Source organism: Pediculus humanus, genomic scaffold (genome assembly GCF_000006295.1).
Source record: "Pediculus humanus corporis 1103172107411 genomic scaffold, whole genome shotgun sequence".
Classification (NCBI taxonomy): Eukaryota; Metazoa; Arthropoda; class Insecta; order Psocodea; family Pediculidae; genus Pediculus; species Pediculus humanus.
Window position 1 is genome coordinate 140,401 of NW_002987036.1, and position 23,879 is coordinate 164,279.

The 23,879-nt window shown below is 30.1% G+C and overlaps 3 protein-coding genes across 3 annotated transcripts; 1 reads left to right on the top strand and 2 right to left on the bottom strand.

Annotated features, from left to right (window-relative positions):
* Positions 1 to 1,312: 1,312 nt before the first annotated feature.
* Positions 1,313 to 1,682, bottom strand: Phum_PHUM062650 (uncharacterized protein). Its single transcript, XM_002423441.1, has 2 exons — positions 1,614 to 1,682; positions 1,313 to 1,493 (listed from the first exon to the last, which is right to left on the bottom strand). The coding sequence occupies exons 1-2, from the start codon at positions 1,660 to 1,662 to the stop codon at positions 1,405 to 1,407; spliced, it is 138 nt and encodes a 45-aa protein (XP_002423486.1). The 5' UTR covers positions 1,663 to 1,682; the 3' UTR covers positions 1,313 to 1,404.
* A 6,891-nt stretch (positions 1,683 to 8,573) lies between these two features.
* On the bottom strand, positions 8,574 to 13,501 carry Phum_PHUM062660 (uncharacterized protein; the record flags this gene model as incomplete). Its single annotated transcript, XM_002423442.1, has 8 exons — positions 8,574 to 8,765; positions 8,839 to 8,944; positions 9,020 to 9,130; positions 9,309 to 9,412; positions 9,733 to 9,932; positions 10,071 to 10,212; positions 12,759 to 12,983; positions 13,316 to 13,501. 8 exons carry the CDS (start codon positions 13,499 to 13,501, stop codon positions 8,574 to 8,576), a joined length of 1,266 nt encoding a protein of 421 aa, XP_002423487.1.
* A 3,055-nt stretch (positions 13,502 to 16,556) lies between these two features.
* Positions 16,557 to 17,080, top strand: Phum_PHUM062670 (uncharacterized protein; the record flags this gene model as incomplete). The annotated part of the gene is made up of 2 exons (XM_002423443.1): positions 16,557 to 16,598; positions 16,739 to 17,080. 2 exons carry the CDS (start codon positions 16,557 to 16,559, stop codon positions 17,078 to 17,080), a joined length of 384 nt encoding a protein of 127 aa, XP_002423488.1.
* Between the last annotated feature and the right edge of the window lie 6,799 nt (positions 17,081 to 23,879).

A 23,879-nucleotide genomic window follows, 5' to 3' on the forward strand; every position in this document is an offset into this window, starting at 1 on the left:
TCAGGCCTGTTCTTGTTTGAACGAGATTAAATTAAACTCCCACTCCCGGAATTTGAACCCACATGACTTTTGGGCCGATTTTTCCCCTTTTCAGACTCAACCTGGTTACCTCGGACATTTCCCCAAGACATCCAAATTGAAGATTTACTCCCAGCGGACGCCTAGTCAACGTGGAAAATTCCAAGAATTTCCGCCTAGAATCCCCGCCCAGAATCCAATCCCAGAATCCCCGCCTTTAAAACATCCTCTATTCCTAGTCTCCGAATAGTTGGGTTACAGGTGGTCACCATCACTCCCGGTTTTGTTTAGACGCTTCATCCGACTTTTCCATTTGTTACCTTGTTTATCGTAACATGTAAACGCAATAAAAAACAGTAAGTAATAATAATAATAATTTTAATGCAGTTTGAGTCGAGTCTGGAAATCACGAGCAGGATTTGAAAAAAGATGGCAATAAACGATGGGTATTTAATTGGAAGCTAAATAAATTATTTTGCTCCTGGGCAAAAAAAAACCAAATTGATCAAAGTCGCATTATTATTATTATTTTCAGGTAACACTTTTTCTGATTCGTTGCGGACAGGCTTGACGAATTTAATAGACCGAAAAGTATAGAGTGCCTAAGACAAAAAGACAACTTAAGACCAATTCCTCAAGATTTGACAACAAACGCACTGTGATGGTCACTTCCCCAAGCCTTTTATACCTAAGTAACTTTTTTTTAATTTTACTTTATTAGAATTATCTAAAATAATTTATAATTAAGGTTTTTTTTTTTTTTTTGATCCAGGAGAAATGTAGAATACGTACTGATCCCTCCGAAGAGGGAGTGTGGGGCTCGGTGTGGATTTCAAGAAAGCCTCACCGGAAACCCATACTCACTAAAACTCCTGGGCATATCGCAATAGCGTGATTTATATGAAGAGGGGGAAAGACGCTCGTGGGGGTAGAACCTATATTTCAGTCTCCCCTCTCCGGTAAGCCAGAACGTTAACCATTCCACATGATCCTTGTTGAATTCCATTGTTCCTTGAGAAACTTTTTTTTTGGGGGGGGTTCTCAATTATTTTTTATGCGTTAGTTATTATTAGACTCGAACTTCATTTTAGTTTTATTTTGTAGACTAAAGAAACAAAAACTATTTTTAAATTAAATGTTGCCAAAGTGGTTTTAGCCACTCATAATTTCTGATAGAATATTTAATCTCTGCTGCCACGAAATTAGAGATTTCTATCTTTTTACATCACATCAATAGATTGCATAATAAAAAAGGATGAGGAAAAAATTTATAATAAAAAATTCAATTTTTTTTATATTGAACAAATTTATTATTGAAATTTTTTCATAATGATGACGTTTTATTAATTAATATCAACGTCAAAATTTATTACATCGACGAAATTTTTATTTTCGCCCTGATCTGGGGCGTGTTGTGGAATATGGAACATTTGTTTCACCGAAGAAATTTTCTAAAGATTTACATTCTACTGCAACTATGATTAAATTTTCAAAAAAAAAAATTAATTTTAAATAATTCTAAGTTAAAAAACAAATTTATTATCATTATTATTATTATTATTATTTAAAAAAAATAAAATAAAATTTTTTTTTACCTGTGGCGACGAGTAGAAGGACAAAACAGCAATACCATAAAGATTTCATTTTGATTGTAAATTCTTACAAACGATATTTCGAAAAATTACGAAATGGTAGTAAAAGGATGTTTCAAACCATTTTTATACTATTATTTTCTCAAAAGAAAAAAAAAGGAAATTAATGGAATGGAAAAACGCATATGGTATTACAAAAAAAAAAAAAAAAAAAAAAAAAAACAATCACGCGTGACACGAAATTAATTAGATAAAAACAATATTTGTTTAACGAACTGCTTAAAAACATTTTCTTTTCCTCGATTTTTTTGCCTCCCCCCTTCCCCCCTCATCCCTTCCCCCTCCTTTTTGCGTTTTTCAAGGCGAGAGTTAAATGGTTTAAAAAAATAATGATTATTAAAATTTTTTTATCGTTAGGTTTTCATTTCAACAACGGAGCGGTACGGAGCAAACGATCATTGTTAAAAATTTACACATAAGGTAAGTAAGGAAATCCGCCATTTTTGTAAAATTTAGTTGGCCAGCCTTCTTTACGAATTTTAAATTGTCCTAATGTTTCGCAACGCCATACCGGAGGACTCCAACATACGAAATTCTCCTCCCCTCCCCTCCTATCCCAAAAAAAAAAAAAAAAAAAAAAATTTTAAACAATTTATTTACTACGGTTTTGTGGTTTGAAGTGGTTGGTCAGTCACCGAAATAATTCACTGTCGTCACGGATACCAACTTTCGAAAGAAAAAAATTTTTTTTTGAATTATTTATTAAAGTAATTTATTTTAATAAAGAAGTAATAAATTTATATATTTTTTTTGTTTAATTTCCGGTAGCGCGTCATAGATTTAATAAAAAATAAAAAAAGGAAATTTTTTTTATTAAAAAAAAAATAAAAAACAATTTATGTAAATAAAATATTAATAATTTTATTTAAAATTTTTTTTTGTTTTGCTCATTATAATAAAAACAAAAAGGTTTTCTTGGATATCAACCAGATATTAGTTAATGTCTAAAGTAGCCATCCACCCAACTTCTTGGTGAAGTGTCAGCTTCAACACAATACACCGGTGATGCTGCCATTGTCAAGGCGGCAACTATAGAAAACAAAAAAAAAAAAAGTTTTTCTTATTTTTATTTTTAAAAAAAATTTTCATATAACATGTGATTTAACTTACCTGCCAAAGCAACGAATTCTAAAAATTTCATTTTTGTTTTTTTTTAATGTGTGGTTAAACGAACGAGAAATATAATTTATAATAATTTCGATTAATCGATTTTAAAAAATCAATCGAGACGAAAAAAAAAACAAAGCAAAAAATTTTTTATTATTAATTTCAATACATTCATGACGATGACCTTGTAACTGTATTTTTTCAATATTTAAAGCATCTTTTGTTAATTAGCAGGTGTTTGTTTTTACTAAATAGAATAAAAATTGTTTTTTTTTTTTTTTTTTACAGCCTAATAACACTAAATAGAAACAAATGATATTGCGAACGATTCCTGGGATCCGCGAAGCAACGCCTTTACGAGGCCGAAGACCAACAAGTCGGGTCCGATGACACTGACCAGCCACGGCCTGTGGCCGTCCCACGCGGGACAGATCGCGACCGTGTGCTCGTCGTCATCATCGGGCACACCGTAGAACCAACACTCCGCCGTCTCCTTTCTGCCGATGCGAGCCAAATACGAGCCGAAAACCCCGTGACCTACCCGTGAGGATCTGGACGAAACGATAGGTTAAGGAATTGTGACCCTGCCCCGTTCAGTCCCTCACTTGAAGGCCCAAAGCGACGACAATTTTGCCGCCTTAACGATGTTTCTCGTCCTCGAATCGCGCACCCCACAGTTTTATCGTCCGAACGTGACGTTTACGCTCGTTGGCCCGCTTCGACCCCGTTCGCGATAGAGGACGAGTCTCGCTATTGCCAGGAGGTCGAGCGGGGATGCCGAAACCGTCTGGGCTCATACTGGAGCTCCGTACAGGGCCACGGAGTGTACGACCGTCGCGTATAGTTTCCTGACCCTCGCCTGCGGTCCGCACAAGTTCGGCATCGCTCTCGCTTCTAAGATTTTCGGTCCGAAAACCGACAAGTGATGTCTGTAAGTCAGACCCTAGCCAAAGTGTACTTCCAAATACTTGATCGAAACTCCACCCCGATTCTAACTTCGTCTGTTGATAGAAATAAGTCTCGTGGTCGCGAGTTCCGCACTCTAAGAAACCCGCACGCTTCCGTTTTCGGCAGCGACACCCGAAGTCCGATGGCCCGGATGGCCTCCACCGTCGCGTTAAGTCCCGCTTCCTTACATTCTCGAGCATCTGCCCACCTACGACCGGTCACAAGGAACAGCAGGGTGTTGCCCGCGAAACACGTCAACGATAGGCATTCGGAAAGAATGGTCTGGGTGAGGACGCAGTCGTAGGCGATGTTCCACAAGAGCGGTCTTAGAACCGACCCCTGGGGCACGCCGCAGAATACGTAAAGCCTTCCCGTCGTTCCGTCCGGTTTCTCGTACGTGATCTTCTTCTCCGAGAGGAAAGCACCGATGATGGACATCAAGTAGTCTGTGTCAGACTTTGACGCCAGTCCGTCCCTTATCGAGGACCACGGTACCGAGTTGAACGCGTTTTTGATGTCGACCGAGACGGCGATCGCGACGCCACACCGGTGAAGTGTCCCGCACTTGTGACGGCACACGCGGTCGAGTGCGTCGGTCGTCGAGCGGAAGCCGTACTTATTCGAAGAGAGGTCGTTCCTCTCTCTTCCTGATTGCAAGTGTTCGTCTATCCGGGACGCGATCACGCGCTTGAACAACTTGCCCTCTACGTCGAGAAGGCAAATCGGCCGATACGCGGTCGGCGTCGTTGGATCCCCACCCGGTTTGTCAAGTAGAACTAAGTTCGCCTCTTTCCATGGAGTCGGAAATGTCGCCTCTCGAAAGCACGCGGTGTAGAGCGCCGAGAGGCGCGCACATAGCACCCCGGCGGACTCGCCGAGGATGTGGTAATGCACGCCGTTCGGGCCCGGAGCCGAGCGCCACTTCGAGGTCGCGTCGAGGAGGAGGCGAACTTCCCCCTCCGTCACTGTGGCGTTGCGAATTTCGTCGCGAAAGAAATCCACCGGGGGAAACGCGAACGGTTCGATTCGAGGGAAGAGCTCTGCGATCACTTCTGCGAGAAACTCCTCCGTCATGCAGGCTATCAGCGGTCCCGACGAACCCCTCAGTTTGTTCGTCACATATCCCACGGATCCGAATCCGCTTCGCACAGGAGTTCCTTCCAACACCCCTTCTTGGAACTCCATATCGCTCGTCGGACCCGAACCCGCGAAGCCCTCCACTCCGCCTTTAAACGCGCAAGTTCGTCGTCGTTCACGATGTCCTCGTAGCGTCCTCCTCGTTTGATCAAATGTCTTATTCTGCCGACGAACCGGCGACGTGCGAGGCAGGACTCCTTCCACAATTCTCCTATCTCGTCCGTCCACCAGTACTTCAGCCGTTTTCGCGTTTTCGAGCGCGAGCCGATCCTTTTCATGCAGGAGTCCGAGATCTGTCGTAGATCGTTCCGGACTCCCCGCGCCATGTCGTGCACGCTTCTTCTTCCTGCGCCTGGAGCAACTTCGTCTCTCCAGGCCTCTGCGGCGAGACACTCGGTGAGTCGTTCGTCGTCGAACGATCTCAGACTCCGCCGGGGCGGGACGACGCGGAGCCCGTCGGACGAGGAGGCTGCCTCCCCCCTCCTCCGAGCTTCGAGGAGCCCCGAACGAAAACGCCACGTAGGACTTTTCCGTATTATACCTCAGGATGACATACGGTTTGTTGGCCGACGGCTAGGGTTTATGATCTACTGATGTGAGAATTACGAATGCGTTTTTTTAATAAATTTATTTATTGTTTTTTAAATCGTTGCACACAGTTCGGTTAAAAAAAAAAATTTTTCCGAAGGGAAAAATCATTCGAACCTTTAAGGTTGATGGCATTAAAAAAGTTTTCGAAATGATAAAAAGACGCAGACGTCGCGATTTGTTTTTTTTTTATCATGTTTAAGGGAATTTTGAAAATTTTTATATTCATTTGTTTGCCCGACAAACAACAACAACAAACAATCGAAATTATTTAAAAATTATGTTTGATGATATGTTATCACAAAAAAAAAAAAAATTTTTTAAATTTTAATAAATCCTTCTCCTCCTTCTCTTTCTCCTTCTCCTCCTTCTCTTTCTCCTTCTCTTTCTTCTCCTTCTCTTTTTCCTTCTCCTCCTTCTCTTTCTCCTTCTCCTTCTCTTTCTTCTCCTTCTTTTCCTTCTCATTCTCCTTCTCTTACTTCTTCTCCTACTCCTTCTCCTACTCTTTCTACTTCCTCTCCTTCTCTTCCTTCTCCTGTAGTTGTTGTTGTTGTTGTCGTCGTTTACGTTTTTTGGATTTTTTTTTTTTTTTTTACGTTTTTTGGATTTTTTTGTTTGTTTACGTTTTTCGGTACTGTTATTGTTTTTGTTTACGTTTTTCGGTGTTGTTATTGTTTTTGTTTACATTTTTTGGATTTTTTTTTTTTTTTTTTTTTACGTTTTTTAGATTTTTTTGTTTGTTTACGTTTTTCGGTGTTGTTATTGTTTTTGTTTACATTTTTCGGTGTTGTTATTGTTTTTCTTTACATTTTTTGGATTTTTTTTTTTTTTTTTTTTTTTACGTTTTTTGGATTTTTTTGTTTGTTTACGTTTTTCGGTGTTGTTATTGTTTTTGTTTACGTTTTTGGCGTTGTTATTGTTTTTGTTTACGTTTTTGGCGTTGTTATTGTTTTTGTTTACGTTTTTTGGTATTAAATCGCAAAATACGTTAAAATGTATCAACCAATCATAAGAAAAAGGAGGTGTACATTTAAAATCAGGTGTACGGAGATTTTATATTTAATAAATCAATAAATAAATAAAAATTTGATTTTTAATACATTTATTTATTATAAAGTTTAAGTTATAAATACATTACAATTTATACTATATCAAATTTTTTTTCTTTTATTTTTTTTAATGCGTAATTTTTATTATTATTATTTAAAAAAAAAAAAACTCAGTAAATTAATAAAATAAATCTTCAGAAAAAATTATTTGCTTCGATCGATTGAATTACAATGGCATGGCTCCCAGTGCTCCCACGATGACCGGAATAGTTTCTGTTTTCGTTCCCCACAACCTGGCTATTTTAATTTCTAAATTTCTGTACTTCAGCTTTTTGTCTGCTTCTTTGGCTGTCTCGTGTTTTTTTCTGCCAGTACGGATACTTCAGTCACTTTACACCGCATTATGCCTCAGGATGATATCCGGTTTGTTGGCTGGTGTGGATGTCAGTGTGGATTTCTTGATCATACAAAACTGCGCACGGACCTGCGACGGCGTACAGAGATGTCGCTGTGAAGGTGGCTTGTCTTCGGTCGACACTCCTCCGCTTGATCTCCTTGCGATATCAGATATAAAACAATTTAGACTAAATTACAAAACTTTTGATGTATAACTTATAACTTAAATTATAAAATTAAACTATTAAAATTAATTAAATAAGTTGACATGACTTAAGTGCATGTCAACTCATTTAATTGTTTTTATTATTATTATTATCAAAACGATAAAACCTCCTCACATAATCACCTGGATTATGATAACAAAACAAAACAAAAAAAAAACACAAAAAATTCTTATGTTAAAAATAAACAATATTTAAATTGAGCATGATTAAAATAAAATTTTATTTATTTATTTTTTTTTTAGTAAAATATTATTTATGTATACATATAACACGCACGCACGCGCACACACACACGCGCAAATACATAATAATCGATTTAATATCGTTCGCACGAATTAAAAATAAATAAATAAGAAAAAGGTTTCAAATAATTTTTATTTTTTTTGTAAAGGCAAAACATTCATGTACACGTGTAAGTGTGCTCGTTGTGCGCATTTTCCCCTCCCTTCCCCCCAGGAATATCAATCGCATACGTTTGATTTAACGATGACGTAAAAAACAAGCAAAATGAAAAATGTTACAAAAAAAAAATTTCGCCCCCCCCTTCCTCTTCAAACGTATCTTAAATTAATCACAGGTATTTTTTCTAGTTCTTCTTTCAAACACAAAGTAAAAATTATCAACGGCGCCAAAATGATATGTCGCCGCCATTTTGACAAAAAAAAAAAGAATTAATACAAATCGATTGCGTATCTTTTTACTACTACTATAGCTAATTATTTTATGACGTCACTATTGTTTAAAAATTTTTTTTTTTTAAACATTTTACAATATAGATATTTTATATAATCGACCAACAAACAAATATAAAGATATATATATTATTTAACTCATCGATATAATTTGTTTAAAAAAATAATTTCACATTTTAATAATATATATATATTTATGTACATAAATATAAATAAATAAAATTTTTATACGATCATATAACAACAACACAAAAAATAAATAAATAACACGTGCGATAACGTGCGTGAAATTTTACCATTATTATTATTATTATCATTATTGAACTTGACATTTAACCGTTGAAATTTTTTTTTTTTTTTTTACATCACAAACAACGGTTGGCAGTACCGAATTTTAATTAAATTTTTTTTTAATAAAAAATTTAAAATTCAAGTCTGGAACGATCGTACGATAAAATTGTACATTCAAAATCAAGGCACACAATCGGCGTGCCATTTTTTTTTTTTTATTTTAAACGTAAAAGGAAAAAGAAGGACAAAGGAACGAAAAGGAAAAAAAAGGACAAAGGAACGAAAAGGAAAAAATAAAAAAAAAAAAAAAAAAAAAAACGAAAATGAGGGTAAAGGGAAATTGAAATTAATAATTTACCTGTTGTTAAATTTAAATTTGAACACATTTTAAAGTTGATTTTCAAAGATAAAAATACAAAATGGCGGAAATGGAAAAGGAAGTTTAATAAAAGGAAAAAAAAGGAAATTTTACGTTTTGATATTTTTTGTTGCTGCCGTTGTAGTTTTCAAACGAGCTTTTTGTCTTTTAAGATTTTCACGTATCATTAAAGTCATTATGAATCCCAATGCTAAACATGCGCTCATGACGCCATCAGAAATTCTTTGTCCGTAATCTTTGTAAAGATGAGCATAAAATATCGTGAATATTATTCCAAATACCTGTTTTCATAAATTAATAAATATTAACAACAAAAAACACTTAATAAAAGTTATAAATGGTAATATAACTTACTTGAGATGATGCGTTGAGCAAACCTGCAGACGTACCTTCCGGTTCCGGATATGTCAATTCGGCGGCAAATTCAAAACCGACAGGAAGATAACCGGTCATGAAAAAACTATTAATAAAAAAAAGATTTTATTTATTTTTTAAAACGATTATTAATTTTTAATAAAAGAAAATTTCTACTCACCCGAGGCCACCGCTCACCACATACACCAACACGATACTTCCCAAATCGATGGTGAACATGAAGGACAACATTCCGAGAAAAGACAAACAATAAATGCCAAGAGTTACGTACCTAAAAAAAGAAAAAAGAAATTTAAATTATCATTTTTTTTGAAATTTACGCGTATGTGCTTTTGGTGTTTAAAAAAAAAAAACAAAATGACTGACTACGGGAAAAAAAGCATTATTATTTATAATAATAATAAAAAAAGTGTAAAAAAAAATGTGTGCTAAGGAATAATAATACTTACTTAAAATGATGCGTTTTATCGAGTATAAATCCGCATAGAACTGAACCTAACATTCCAGCAACAACAATCGTCAAACCGATTCTTCCAGCATCTAATTCGTGTCCCTAAAATTTTTGTTTTTCATCACGACAGAAAAACCAACCAAATAAAAAAAAAAAAAAAAGAAAAAAAAAAGTGCTGAGTGTGCATCAAGCAAAAAGCAAATTTTGAAAAAAAAAAAAAAAACTGAAAAAAATTTTCACACGATAATTTCCCCCTCCTCCTTTCCCTCCTCCTCTTCCCTCCTCCCCTTTCTTTTTGGGGGAGTTGAAAATTTAATATGTCGTCGTACAAAAAATTGTGCAAAAAATTAAAAAAAAAAAAAAACAAACGATTATCGCAAAAATATTTATGTACAGAATGATAAAATTTAACTGGAACTTACCGGAAAAAACTGGAGAATTATTTGATTTAAAAGTGTTGATATGGCATAAAAAACTCCGACCATTATTCCGTATGAAATTAAAAGGAGCATGTAACCACGATTGAAAAATAATTTTTGCATCGATGATGAAAATGAACTTTCGTCCTCCAGTCTGGAAGCTTGTGCTCTACTCGGAGGAAGCGATGGAGCACTTTGGAATGCTTGATTGTTTAACACAAAAAAAAAAGAAAAAAGAAAAATTAATTTTATTAAATAACGGACGCGAGGGGAAAATTTTCCGACGGTTGGAGTAAGAAATTTACCTCTACGATATATCGATTTAATTTAATTTAACTTACCGGCGAGAATTAATATGAACACAAAACTCGTGAAAACGGCAATTGAATAATATAAAAATTTTAAATCTCTCGTTATTAAATCGACATCTTCGTGATCTCTCACAATCATTGGTGGAAATAAAAAACCGAGTGCGATGCCAAGCTGTAACAAAAATTAATTGTTTCCTTTTAGTTTATCTTTTACTAAAAAAAAAAAAAAAAAAAAGATACTAAAACTAAGATACCAAAACTAAGACACTAAAAGTTTAAAAAAGAAAACTAAACTTTTAGTTTTCAGCGAATGGGAAAAAGTTTGTTTTTGATAATGTCGAATTTAATGGATTTTTACTGAATACTAACGTAAATTTTTGTGTTGAAATTCTGGAGAATAAAAAAAAATTTTTTTTTTTTTTGGTTATTTTCTTCTCCAGGTTTTTACTTGTGAATGAAAAGTAAAAAAAACAACTTTTTTTTAAACAAAAGAAATCAAAAGAAAATTTATTTTTAATCAACCACATTTTGAGTTCTCAAGTTGGATGAAGTGACAGAGTAATTAAAGAAAATGTGGGAAGAAAATAAAATAAGTTAAAAAACAAAAAACAATAAGAAGAAAAGAACAAAAAGACGAAAGTTAGAGAGAGAGAGGGGGGAAGAGTGAAATAAAACAGAAAAAGCAGAAAAAGACAAGAAAGAGAGAGAGACAGATAAAGAGGGAAAGTGAAACAAAACAGAGCGAGTGGAAAAAGACAAAGGGAGGAGGAGAAAGAAAAAGCAGAAAAGACAAAAGGAGGAGGAGAAAGAAAAAGCAGAAAAGACAAAAGGAGGGGCGAGAGAGAGAAAAAACATATTTAAATAAAGACAAATATAATTAAGACAAACAATTTCCAACGAATTAATTGTCTATCTGAGTAAAATTTTCCAAAGTCTGGAGAAAAAAAAAATTCTCCGAAATTTTAGGCTAGAACGTCTCGTCCATTCATCAACATAAATGTCTGTGGGTATCCTAAGGTCCTCAGGTTGGGAGAGGAGGAAGAGGTTTCGTGCTGGAGGCTACGAATTCAAATCATGGGAGTCAGAGTTCAGTTCCAGGCCGTGAAGTAGAGACAGACCTGTATCGTCATAAAGTAAAAAAAAGGAGATCTAGTACCCTTTCGAAGCATTGGGGAGGCTACAAATAGAGGGTTGAAACTTTTGCAAGCGCCCCTCCCTTCAAAAAAAAAAAAAACTTTTGGACGTCTTGTTTATAAGAATTTAAGGTTTTTGGAAAATGATAAGAAATTATTATCAACACAAATATAATAAAAGTAATTAAATATATGGAAAAGTTTAAATTTAAAATTATTTGACATTTTATCGAAAAGAATCGATATATATCGAATTCAATATCGGACAAAGAAAGAAAAAATAAAACTTCTATTTTACGACAGCAAAAAAAAAAAGGTTTTTATTGAAAAATTATTATTATTATTATTATTATTATTTCAAAAAAAGTAAATTGAAATTTTATGTTTTTTTTTTTCCACCTTTTTTTAAAAAAAAAATTAATACTACTTGCCCGGAAAAATTCTTTAGAATTTTATTTTTTTATGGCATATAATAACAATGTCGTCGACCGGAATTGAATTCCTGATGGGGGGAAGAGAGAGAGAGGGGAGAGGGAAAGAGAGAGAGAAAGAGAGACTACAGCCTGATGTACATCGATCTAAACAACAAGTATTTAATCTTTTTCATTTAAGTATATCTCCAGGAGATAATCCTTTCTTTTATTTATCTTTTTAAAAAAGAAAATGCCTTACTGAAAAAAAAATGTCAAAAGAAAAATTCTTATCAGATTTTTCACGTTATCAAAATAAAACGTGAATAAAATCAAAGGAAACAAACAACTTCCGCTTTTTTTTTCTACAAAAATTTTATTAAAAGGAAGCAACAGCAAAAAAAAAAAAATAATTAAAAAAAAATTATTTCCCAGTTTTAAAAACAAAATTTTTTTTTTTTTATGTACGACGACTAACAAACAAACGTAACTAACCTGTACTTTATTTTCATTTTTAAAATTACGCGGGAAAATATTTTAAATTTTTAACTGAATTTTTGTAAAAAATTTTATTTTATTTACTCTATGACACAAAATTTAAATTTTTTTTTTTTTTTTAAATGACGGGAAACTTTTTTATTAACATTTTAAATATTTTTATAAACTCGTTTGCCTTCGTTTTAAGGTCGTCGAAAAGACGTAGAAATAAATAAATAAATTATTTATTTATAAACAATATTAATAATAATAATAATTTCAAAAAAATTTATTTTGATTTAATGGTAAGTAAAAAAATTTGAAAAAAAATTTTCTTATTCGACTTTGATTATTTAAAAAAAAAAAAAATTATGAAAAAATGTTTTTGCTTTTTTTTTTTTGCTGGAAATTCAACCTGGAATTTTATTGGAGAACCACGACTATAAAATTGATTAAATTTAATAAAAATAAATAAAAATAAAACGATTGAAGTTTTATCATTAAAAAAAAAAATTTCAAAAGTTTCATATCACGTGGTTGATGAAAACAATATGGCGGACAAATCGGTTGTAACGACTTAATATTTAAATTTAATGCTTTGATTTAAAATTTTCCTTTTCTTTCCATTCTTTCATTTATGTCTTTAATTTACGTTGGGATTTTTGGTTGCCGAAAAAAAAGAACTTAAAAAAACGTACCTGATTGCCAAAAACTCCAATCGAACACGCGCTGGACACTTCATCGGCACCAAACCAAACAGCAGCCAAACGTGCCGGAACGCTCAAAACAAAAACCTGAGAAACAGCAACAATCGTTTGTCCGATGAAAGTAACATTAAACATACCGGGATCCGCGGAAGCTACTTTTATCCAGGCACCTAAACAATTTCCAGTAGCTCCTATTATACAAGCCGTTCTTAACCCCTACAATAATAATAATAATAATAATTTAATTAAACGAGTAATTTATTTCACTACGATTAATGAAGGTGACAAACAAAAAAACAAAATAAATTGGTTGTTAAACAACAACAACAACAGCAACAACAGGAAGACGGTCATTTATCGATAAGCAAAATTTTTTTAAATGACTTTGAAAAGGATTTAAAACAATGACAGTCAAAAATTATTATGACTCGTATTAAAAAATCCTGTCGTTTGTTTGTTTGTGTTTGTTTTATTGGTTTAAATCGTTAGGACAATTACGTCGGAGATTATCATCATCATCACCGTTTATTTAATACAGTAGTACTTACGTATTTACTTAAAACCCAAGATGCTGGAAATATTAATGGAATGTACGTGATCATGTAAATCATGGACGTCCAATCGACCCAATATGACGTCACGTTATAATATTTTGTTATTACGTTTGATATTATGGAATATTGTATCCACTGGAGTGCATTCGATGTCGAATAAAGTACGAATATGAAAAGCATGAGCCATCTTTTTCGATACAATCGAGTATCCGAATTCTGGTAAATGAAAAAAAAAAGGAAATACGTCATGACAAACGTGAAAAATTTTATTACGATTTTTCCGGAAGGTTTATCGAAACGCTAAAATGTCGTAACTCGATACGATGGATTATCGACAAAGAACTTCCGTTAATAATCTTACCCAATTAAAAATTTTTTAGTTACTATCATTATCATTATTAATATTATTAACGTTACATCTTATCAAATAAAGATTATTTCGACAGTCAGTCAAGTTCATTGGAAATAATTAAAAAATTATTTTAAAGTGAATAATAATTAATCGAAAAGATTTTTAAATAAATTTTAACTAATTTTTTTAAAAATAAATTTTATTTAAAACGATGATAAGAACGTGTCACAAGGTGTTTGAAATAAGTTCCACGACTCTCATTAATCTGTAAAAATGTTTTTTTTCTTTGTACCTGTTTGATAATTTGCAAACAAAAGAAAATGAAGAAGTGATGACGTAATTTCGTGGCGCGAATTTGTATTGGCATTGAAACACGGATTGGATTGCATTATCTGTTGCATTGATGATTATTACACAAACAAAACTTACTTATTGACACGGCATTCGTTTTGTTTTTAAACAAAAAAAAAACAATAATCACGCGATAATGTTTATGGTAGTCGAGACAAAAACCACGTCGATTTATCGATTTTATAAAATTCTTTATTTAATAACAAAAAATTTATTTATTTATCGATAATTTTTATTAATAATTCTTTAAAAAAAAAAAAAAGAAATAAAAGGAAAAAAAAGTTATAAAAGACACGTGGTTTTAGTAAAAAATTAAACAAAACTCAAAACAAAAAAAAGAATTTTCTTTTTAAGCACGTGGTTATATCGCCTCCGTTGCGAAATTTTTGAATGAAAATTTTAAAAATCGATTTATTTACTCTGTGAAATAAAAAATTTTTCCAGTTGTTATGACGTCACCGATAAAAAACATAACGTATTTTTTTTTGTTTTGAAAAATCACACGTTTACGGTATGTTTTTGGTTTTTCATGTTTACGATGAAAAAATCATTCGATTTCCGTTTTACAAAAAAAAAAAAAAAAAAAAAAAAAAAACAAAGAAAGGAAACGGAAATGAAAAAGAAAAAAAAAAAACTTACCCTGGAATGAATTTGTGAGCGATTAAGAGTCGTTCTGTCTGTCGTCGTACCATCATCTGATGTACTGATAATTGATACAGGACCTGTAGATTCTGTCAAATCCCTTTTATCATCGTTCATATTTTCCCCAGTGCGTTTATTAATACCGTTTACGTTTTAAATAATAATAATAATACTTTATTCATTGAAAAAATATTGAAATGTCGAACGTTGTGTAAGAAAAAAAGAAAAAAAAAAAAGAAAAGGAAAAAGAAAAAGGAAGAAAAAAAATTTTATCCTTGTCATCCCCCGTGATTCCCATTGGCACTAAAAACCGTGTGATAGAGAGCGCGAGTCTTGAACGATTGTTTTCCAATGCGCATGACCGTGATAAGGAAAACATCAAACTAAATTATTTAGCTAGCAGACAACGTTTTTTTATTTTACTTTATTTATTTTTTACGTAAAAATATTTTTTTAAAAATTTATTAATAAAAATCCTCGAATTTTAAATTTTCCCCCACATTTTGGAGGGAAAATTTTAAAATTTAAAAAAATTTATTCACATTCGAATTGAGTAAAAAAAAAAAAATTTCTCGTGACCTATTGACCTAATTAACGCCGTAAAAACTCGTTTAGATAATTTTTTTTTTAAATTAAAAGATTTATACGAAACGATGAAAATGTTTACGTATTTTTTCGGGGGGCTGGATGGGGGAGGAGAGAGAGAGGAGAAGAAGAAACATTCGAAAATATTTTATTTAAAAAAAAAAGAAAATTTTATCGAACGAAATTTTTTTTTTTTATTGAAATAACCATCCGCAATCCGTCCGCCATTTTGATTTCAAAAGCCTACGACAACATAAATTTTATTATTATTATTATTATTTACATTATTTCGTTTGGCCTCAAATCAAGGCAAACCGTTTGAAAATTTTTTTTTTGTTTTTGTTTGTATTCGATTAGTAAAAAAATTAATTTTTTTTTTTTTTACGAAGTTCAAGGTCAGTAAAATTCATTCAACTCTATATAAATTTTCGCAGGAAATTTAAAAATTATTATTATTATTATTATTATTATTATTATTGAATTTATGGGGGGAAATTGAATTTTTTTAAATGACCTCGTTAATTTTTTTCTCTCTCTCTCTCTTTCTTTCACCTACTAATGATTGATCTAATCGTTTCTTATCGAAATAGCGTAGAATCCTCGATATAACAAACAATTAAGTAATTAATAATAATAATAATAATAATAAAAATCAATCGATTTTAAATTAATTATTAAAAATGCAGCTATTATCAAACACTTTCGTTTGTAATCAAAACTTTTGTTATCAAATCAGGTAGATAAATAAATATTTTATCCAAAACGAGTTTACAAAAAAAAAATTTGAACATGGAACGTTTTGGAATTTATTTATTAACAATTTTTTATTAATTAATAATAATTCATTAATTAATTATTATTAAATGCAAATTATTACTTATTAATTTATATTATAATTCGAGAAAAAATTTTCCAGAAAAAAAATTCAAAAATTCAAAAAAAAAAAAAAAAAGAAAAATTTGTTTGTTTGTAAACAAATTCAAAAAAATTATCATTAAAATCATCATCAAATTTTGTGTTTGTTTGTTTGTTTTTGTTTTGTTTTGTTTTTTTTTCTCCTGCCAAGCACATCAATGTGAAATTTTTTATTTATTTTTTTGTATATTTATAAAAAAAAAAAAATTTGTTTTGCTGCTCCAGCTTGTCCTCCTGCTTGATCCTCCTGCTCCTGTTGCTGCCGCTGTTGCTCCCGTATAAAAATCAAAAGTTTTTTTTTTAGAAAAAACAAACAAATTTTTTTTTTTATTTAACCAAATAAATAATCGAATAATAATAAATAAATAATAATAATAATAACACAATAAAATGGGTAAAAAAATATTAAAATCTCCTGTGACAAAAATTTCGGTGAGTTTTTTGTTTTAATATTAATATCGTATTTTTTTTTTGCACTCGTTATGCATGGGTTAAGAGTATAATTGACATTTTAATTAATAATAATAATAATGATAATAATTAATAATGTGATGATAATTTTTTACCCGTAGATTTTAACCGTACCGATTGACGTAGTTAAAAATGTAACGTCTTATATAAATTATTGCATAGTTTATCGTCCGGCATTCACCGTATTCATGTGCACGTTGTTTGTTTTCATAACACTGATAATATCAAATCAAAAATTACAAAATTCATTAACGAATTTTCCATACGAAAAATATTTTACAAAATTTAAAAGTCGAAAAATGATAACGATATATGCTACGATACTCGAAATTTTTATCGAAATATTCATGAACGTTGTTTTGGCTGGAGTGAGTTTGATCGTAACGCTTTGGCTCCTTTTCGAAGAAGTCACAGAAAAAAAAGAAAATAAAGAAACCATGTAATAAATTTATTTATCAACTAACGTTCTATGGAATTTTGGAAATTAAATAAAAAATAATAATAATAATTATTATTATACGACCCATTAAACGATGAAATAATAATAATAATAACAATAACAATAATTTCTGCGTGTGAGTTATTTTTTTTTATTTATTTTAGTTTTTATATATTTTTTTTTTTAATGCGATTTTGATTTAATTAATAAATTTTATTTATTTAAAAAATTTTTTTTTTTTTTTACATAAAGAAAATTATTACGTATATTTTTAATTTTTACGTGGCATTAGAAAGTACCTTTTTCCCCCTTTCCCACTCCCCTTTCGTTTGATTATTTTTCATTTGATAACAGGTTTCATAATCGTAAAAATTTTAATTTATCAATTATCCTTAAATTAATTACCGAATGTTTCCCTTTTTATTTATTATTTATTATTATTATTATTATTATTATTATTATTATTATTATTATTACTTTATTTTATGATTTCGTATATGGGTTAATGACCCATTAAAATATTGTTTAAATTTTTTTTTTGCTTTTACGTTTCTTTGTTGGCAATCGTTAAAAAAAAAAAAATTGACGTTAATTTTACGTAAACAAGTATGAGTTTACGCCTTTTAATTTTTTTTTTCAGAAGCTATTGTCTCCCCCCCCTTTTTTTTTTTATTTAACTCTACGTGCGTAGAATTTATTATGTTAATAATAATAATAATAATAATAATAATAATAATAATAATTTAAATGAGATTGAATAAGAAATCGACTAAAGATTTAAGTTGTTTTGAAATTTTTCTTTTTTTACGTCGCCTCAATTTAACTTACTGCGTAAATTCCCGACGACGTTTTTTTTTTTTTTATAAAACAATCAAAGGAAATAAAATTTCAAAAAAAGGAAAACTTACAAAGGAAGCTTGGTTTTCTTATTAAGTTAAAGAAAAAAAAAATTTTCATTTAATATGTGTGTCGAAAATTTAAGGTTTTGATGCATCGAATAAATTTGTATACGTTAACATCCAAATAAGCAATTTGAGTTGAGTTATTTAATCGAAATGATGTATAACAACATTTTCCATTTCCGTTTGTAGCCTGGGGTTAAATCGGGTATCCCCCTTTTTCCGGTCATCCCGTTTGAATTTGCAAACATTCCCCCGATGTTTTTCTTTTTTTTTGTAATCGACTGAATTTTCAGCGAATTTACGCATTTAAAATATTCCGCCCGTAAAAAATTAGTATAGGCAAATTGTAATGTTTATATGCGTTGAAAAAAAAGGTTTACCGAATATTTTTTTCAAATTTTTTTTTTTAAAATTTTTTCTCCAGTCGTTTTCAGGTTTTCTTAAAAAAATTTTAAGGTATTACTTACGAACGCAATGAAGTTACGAAAATAAAAAAGTGTTATGAAAATTGATTTTTTTTAACCATAAGAAAAAACGTTTTGTTGTAAACATTTTCCGGGGGAATTTTTTTTTTCTTTTAAATAAATATTAATTATTAAAAAAAAAAATAAGTTTTTATTTATTTTTCGTTTTATACAAGTAAAAAAAATAATTTACATTTTCAAAATTAATAAAAAAAAAGTAGAAATAAAAAAATATACATAGAAAAATCTACGTGGCGTCATTTCCTTTTTTTTTTTTTTTAAATAATTTGAAAAAGTAAAAAAAAAAAATTTATGAAATTTTCTTCGGAACGTTCGAGAGGATTTTTTTTTTTCTTTTTTTTATACAAAACCCGGATAAATTGAAAGACAGTCGATTATTATTATTATTTTACATGAAATCACCAGTATCCTTTGTATCCGCCATAACCTCTATATCCACCGTAACCACGTCCGTATCTTAAATTAATTTTTAAAAAAACAAATAATTATTTAATTGTAAATATAAAAAAAAATAAGGGTGAAAATTTTTTTAAAATTTACCCTCCGTATCCGCCGTATCCACCATATCCACCGTAACCTCTTCCGTAACCACCCGGATAGTAGCCTCCGTACCCGCTATAACCTCCATAGCCACCATAACCACCCAAACCGCTGTAGCCTCCATAACTACCCAAACCGGAGTAACCACCATAGCCTGTGTATCTTCCGAAACCTTTACCGTATCCACCGTATCCACCGTATCCGCCTAAACCGGTATAACCTCCGTATCCGCCGTATCCTCCGAATCCACCATATCCTCCAAATGCGCTTCCGATAAATGCAGATTCGGCTGTTGCTAAATCTCCAGATTTAGCAGTTTTTGAATCCGGTTCGCACATGGAAAGTGCGACCATCATAAAAAGAACAAAACTCTGAATCGAATAACAAACAAGAAAAACATAAAATTCAAACGGAAAGGAAAAAGTAAAACTTCTCCACCGCCGCCATTTTTAAATTTATTTTTTTCGATAAATAAATCGCTGATAAAAAATTTAAAAATTTAAATGACTTACGATTTTAAATAATTTTTCTCCCGCCATTTTTAAAAAATATTTTATAACAAAATAATTTTTCACTAAAAAGGTTTAAAGTTTAAAAAAAATTGAAAAATGAAAAAAAAAAAAATGGCGATGATTTAAATTCGCATCGTATTAAAAAAAAAACCCCGCTTCGAAGAGAAAAAAGGAAAAAAATTCATTATTATTATCATCATCATCATTTTTTTTCCATGACAAAAGATTTTTTTCCTTTACTATCATTATTATTCTCGATGCAAATTCACGACACACAATAGCAAGTAGTAAAAAAAATAATAATAATAAAAATTTAAAATTTTTTTTCATTTTGAATCAAAATGCGAATTTTTTTAACAAAAAAAAAAAACAATTTACGACAGAAGCTCCCGTCCCCCCAAAAAAAAAAATTTTTTAATCGAAATTTTCTTTTAGAAAAAAAAAAAAAGAAAAAACTTACGGTAATAGAAGACATATTAGTCAAACTTTTAGGTTAAAGTTAATTCACTAAAGTCTAATCGACTTCTGGAACAATATTGACAAACCATAGTTTAAATACTTAATGACATACATTGTTTTTACCATTTGGGGAGACCTTCATCATCTCCTCCAGTCAGTCAGGCATTGCCCTTACGGAGAACCATATTTTTAAAAAAATGATGATAATAATAATGGTAAGAAAACAGAAAAAAAATGTTTCGCCCAAGTTTAGATAATTATTAAATAAAATAACTAAAGATTTTTTTGTTTTCTTTGTTTTTGTTGTTGTTACGTCACGAAAAAACCTGAAAACCTGTAGGGTTGTATACAACATCATCACCATGACGAATCCTTCTCCTACTTTTTTTTTTTAAAACTTACATAATTATTATTATTAAATTTTTTCCCCCTTTCCATTCCCCTTCGAGTATTACGGATTCTCCTACTCCGTTTCATTTTTTTTATTTTTCTGCTGCCACGTTACCTCGTGATATCATCTATACCGAAAAAAAATTGGGTACGTTAAAAAATTTCAACCTTTTTCTTTGGTTTTTCTTTCGTTTTACGTAAGTCGTGTCAGAAGAAGACGAAAACAAAATTTTTGGGATTGAATGATAATATTAATTTAATATATCGTTTTGTTTTGTTTTACAAAATGGCGCGAACGGAAGGGGGAGGGTGAAAGATGAGGGGGCGGTGTTTTACTTTTTCTACTCGTCGTGTCCCCCCAATTTTAAAAAAATTTTTTCTGGTTTTTCTTTCGTTTTCACCGGATACGGTTGGTTTTTACCACGATCGTGTGAATCACAAACACAATTGCTTAAGAAATTCTGGTTATTCCTCCGCCGCAAAACGTGACACGTTTTGTAATCATTTAATTAAATTCCACATGTAAAAAAAAAATTTTATGCGACGTCGGTCGTTTAATGCGATTTTTCGCATTAAATTTGTCGTGGCAGAAGAAGTTTTTTTTCCCCTTTTCTCTTTTCCGCTTTAAAATTCTTTCCCGATAAAAATAAAAAAATAAAAAATAAATTTTATGCTTGGAAAATATTTTTTTTCGTTTCCAATTTATCGAGTAACCTTCCCCCTCTCCCTCCCCCCATTAAAAAAAGGTTTAAAGAAAATTTTTATATAAAATTTAAAAGGAATGAAAAATGAACCCTTTGACCTTGAAAACTTTTTTTAAATAATTAACCGAAATTTTTTTTTTTAAATTTTTATTCCTTTGGCATTTAATAAATATTAATCCGAAATAATGATGATGATGATAATAATACCTTTTGAAACATATAAATATCACATATCAAATCTCAATTAAATTCAGGTACGTAATAATAATAATAATAATAATAATAATAATAATAATTTTATGTTTTTTGCAATTTAAAAAAAAAAACATGGTGTAAACATATGATTAATAACGTCAAAAATAAACGTTATCGGGTTTTTTTTCTACAAAAAAAAATTACGTAATAGTTTTTTTTTAAATAATAATTTTTATTACGTTAATAACTAATAATTATTTAATAAATTCAAAAAAATATTAATTAATTAATTAATTAATTATTAATTAATAAAAGTTATCATTCGTCGACCATAAATCCCCTAAATAAATAAATAAATAATTACGAAAAAATAAAAAAATTTTTAAATATTCATTTTTTTTTGGGGTTTAAACGCAAAATGAAAAAAACCGGATGTTGCTACAGTTTGACATGAAAATTCAATTCTTCTGCCACTTCCCCCACCTGTTTTTAGTTGTTTGTTTGTTTGTTATTTCTTTGTCAAACGTTTTTTATTTCGAAAAAAGAAAAAAAATTGATGAAATTACGTTTTGAAATTTTCACTTGAAAAAAAAAAGGATAGAGAGAGAGGGGGAAGAAGTGGTAGCAAACAAATTTTTCAAATAAATAAATATTTAAATATTAGATACAAGGCAAAAAAATAAAAAATAAAAACGAAACGATTACATAAAGGCCGTTAAAAAAAAAAAAAACTTTTTTTTTTTTGTTTTGTTTTGTTACCTGTGACCGTGGCACTAGTAAGACAGTTGAATTATAATAACAACAAAATGTAAGTCGGGGTCATAAAAAATAAGTAAAAAAGGCGTGAACCATTTATTTATTATGCAACAGCAAAAATTTGAATACAACCAAATTTTTTTTCCTTTTTTTTCTTCTTATATCATCCGTTAATGTTTCTTCTCATTAAAAATAATATCGAAAGAAAAACAAAAAAAAAAAATTTGCAAAAGAAAAAATCCTTTCGGCATTTAAAAAAATGTTTACGGCCCTGAAAAAAAAAAAAAAATTTTCATTGACCGTCGTCGTTTCATTCATTATTTAACTCTCTACCTTATTATTAATAATTTTTCCTAAATAAAAAAATTCCAGTCACTTCCAGTAATAATAAGAAATGATGATAATAACAATGAATAAAATTTCAAAATGTCTCCCCATTTGTTCTCCCCCGATACGGAAGCATAAACGTTGATGATAATAATAAAAAGTATAATAATTACTTTTTTGTTACCCGTAATAATTTATTATTCAACACCTTGTTTTGTGTAATTTATTATTTAAATAAATACCGATTGTTCCATTTATTTATTTTTTTTTTTTTCAAATTGGAACCCACTTTTTTATTAAATTTCGTACACAAAAGTGTAAATTACGTAATTCGTTTAAACCCGAATAGATTATTATTATTATTATTTATTTCGAAGCATACTTTTAAATTTTTTTTTTCATAGAATTTTCCAGATTTCATACCATTAAAATCATTTAATTAAACGTGTTAAATAAACATTTTTGTTTTTTTTTTTTTGTTTTCTTTTGAAAGAAAAAAATTTTCCAGAATTATTATTATTATTATTAATTTTTAATTACGTGACGTGACGTCATTTAAAACAATTATTACGACGTAATTATTAAAGAAAAACAATTTTTTTTTTTTTTTTGTTAAATTTGATTGAAAACAAACGGAAACGAATGACTAACAAATGCAACCGCATTTCCGGTTGATGGAGCGTGTTTAAAATTACTTTTTAAAAGAATTTATACGAAAAAGGTTCAATTAATAATAGTAATAATAATAATAATAATTTTAAAACAGAAAAATTTTAAGAAAAAAGAAAATGAAATCGTTGTCGAATGGGCGCGTTTTCGTTTGTTTTTCATGTTTGTACTTGTGAAATTTTGAGTTGTTTGTCGTTGTTTGTCTGCTGTTGCAAATTTTATTTTAATATATAAATTAAAACGTCTTATGACAAAATTATTTATTTATTTATTTTTAAAGTTTTTATTTTATTTTTTGCTACGGTTTATAGGTTCACACCTTAAATCCAGGTAATTCCAAGTAATTTTAATTAAAAAAAAAAAATTCTCAACTTAGGATTAAGTCGTTAAAAATTAATCCGTGAAAAAAATGTATGTACATAATTATTTATTTATTTATTGATTGACAACGATAATAAAATAAATAAACGTGTCACTATCTTTACTACTTTTCAACTTACAGTCGTTAAAAACGATTCGGAAAAATTTTTTTATACGTATTATTAAAAGATTTTTATTTAAAAAAAAAAAAAAACGAAATATAACGCCACGAGAATTATTATTAAAAATTAAAAAAAGGTATCGTGTGATTTATTTTTTTTCCCGCCAAAAAATTTTAAAATTTTTTTGTTTTTTTAAACATCATTCGACCGTGAGCCACTAACGAAAAAAAAAGAAAAAAAAATGGATCTTTTGATGAACATTTGTTTTTTTTTTCGTTTTATTGTTTTTCTAATAAAAACAAACAACAAACAAACAAACAAACATTTTTCTTTTTTGTTCTTCAATTATTTTTCGTTCTGTTTAACTTGAACCCATTGTTTT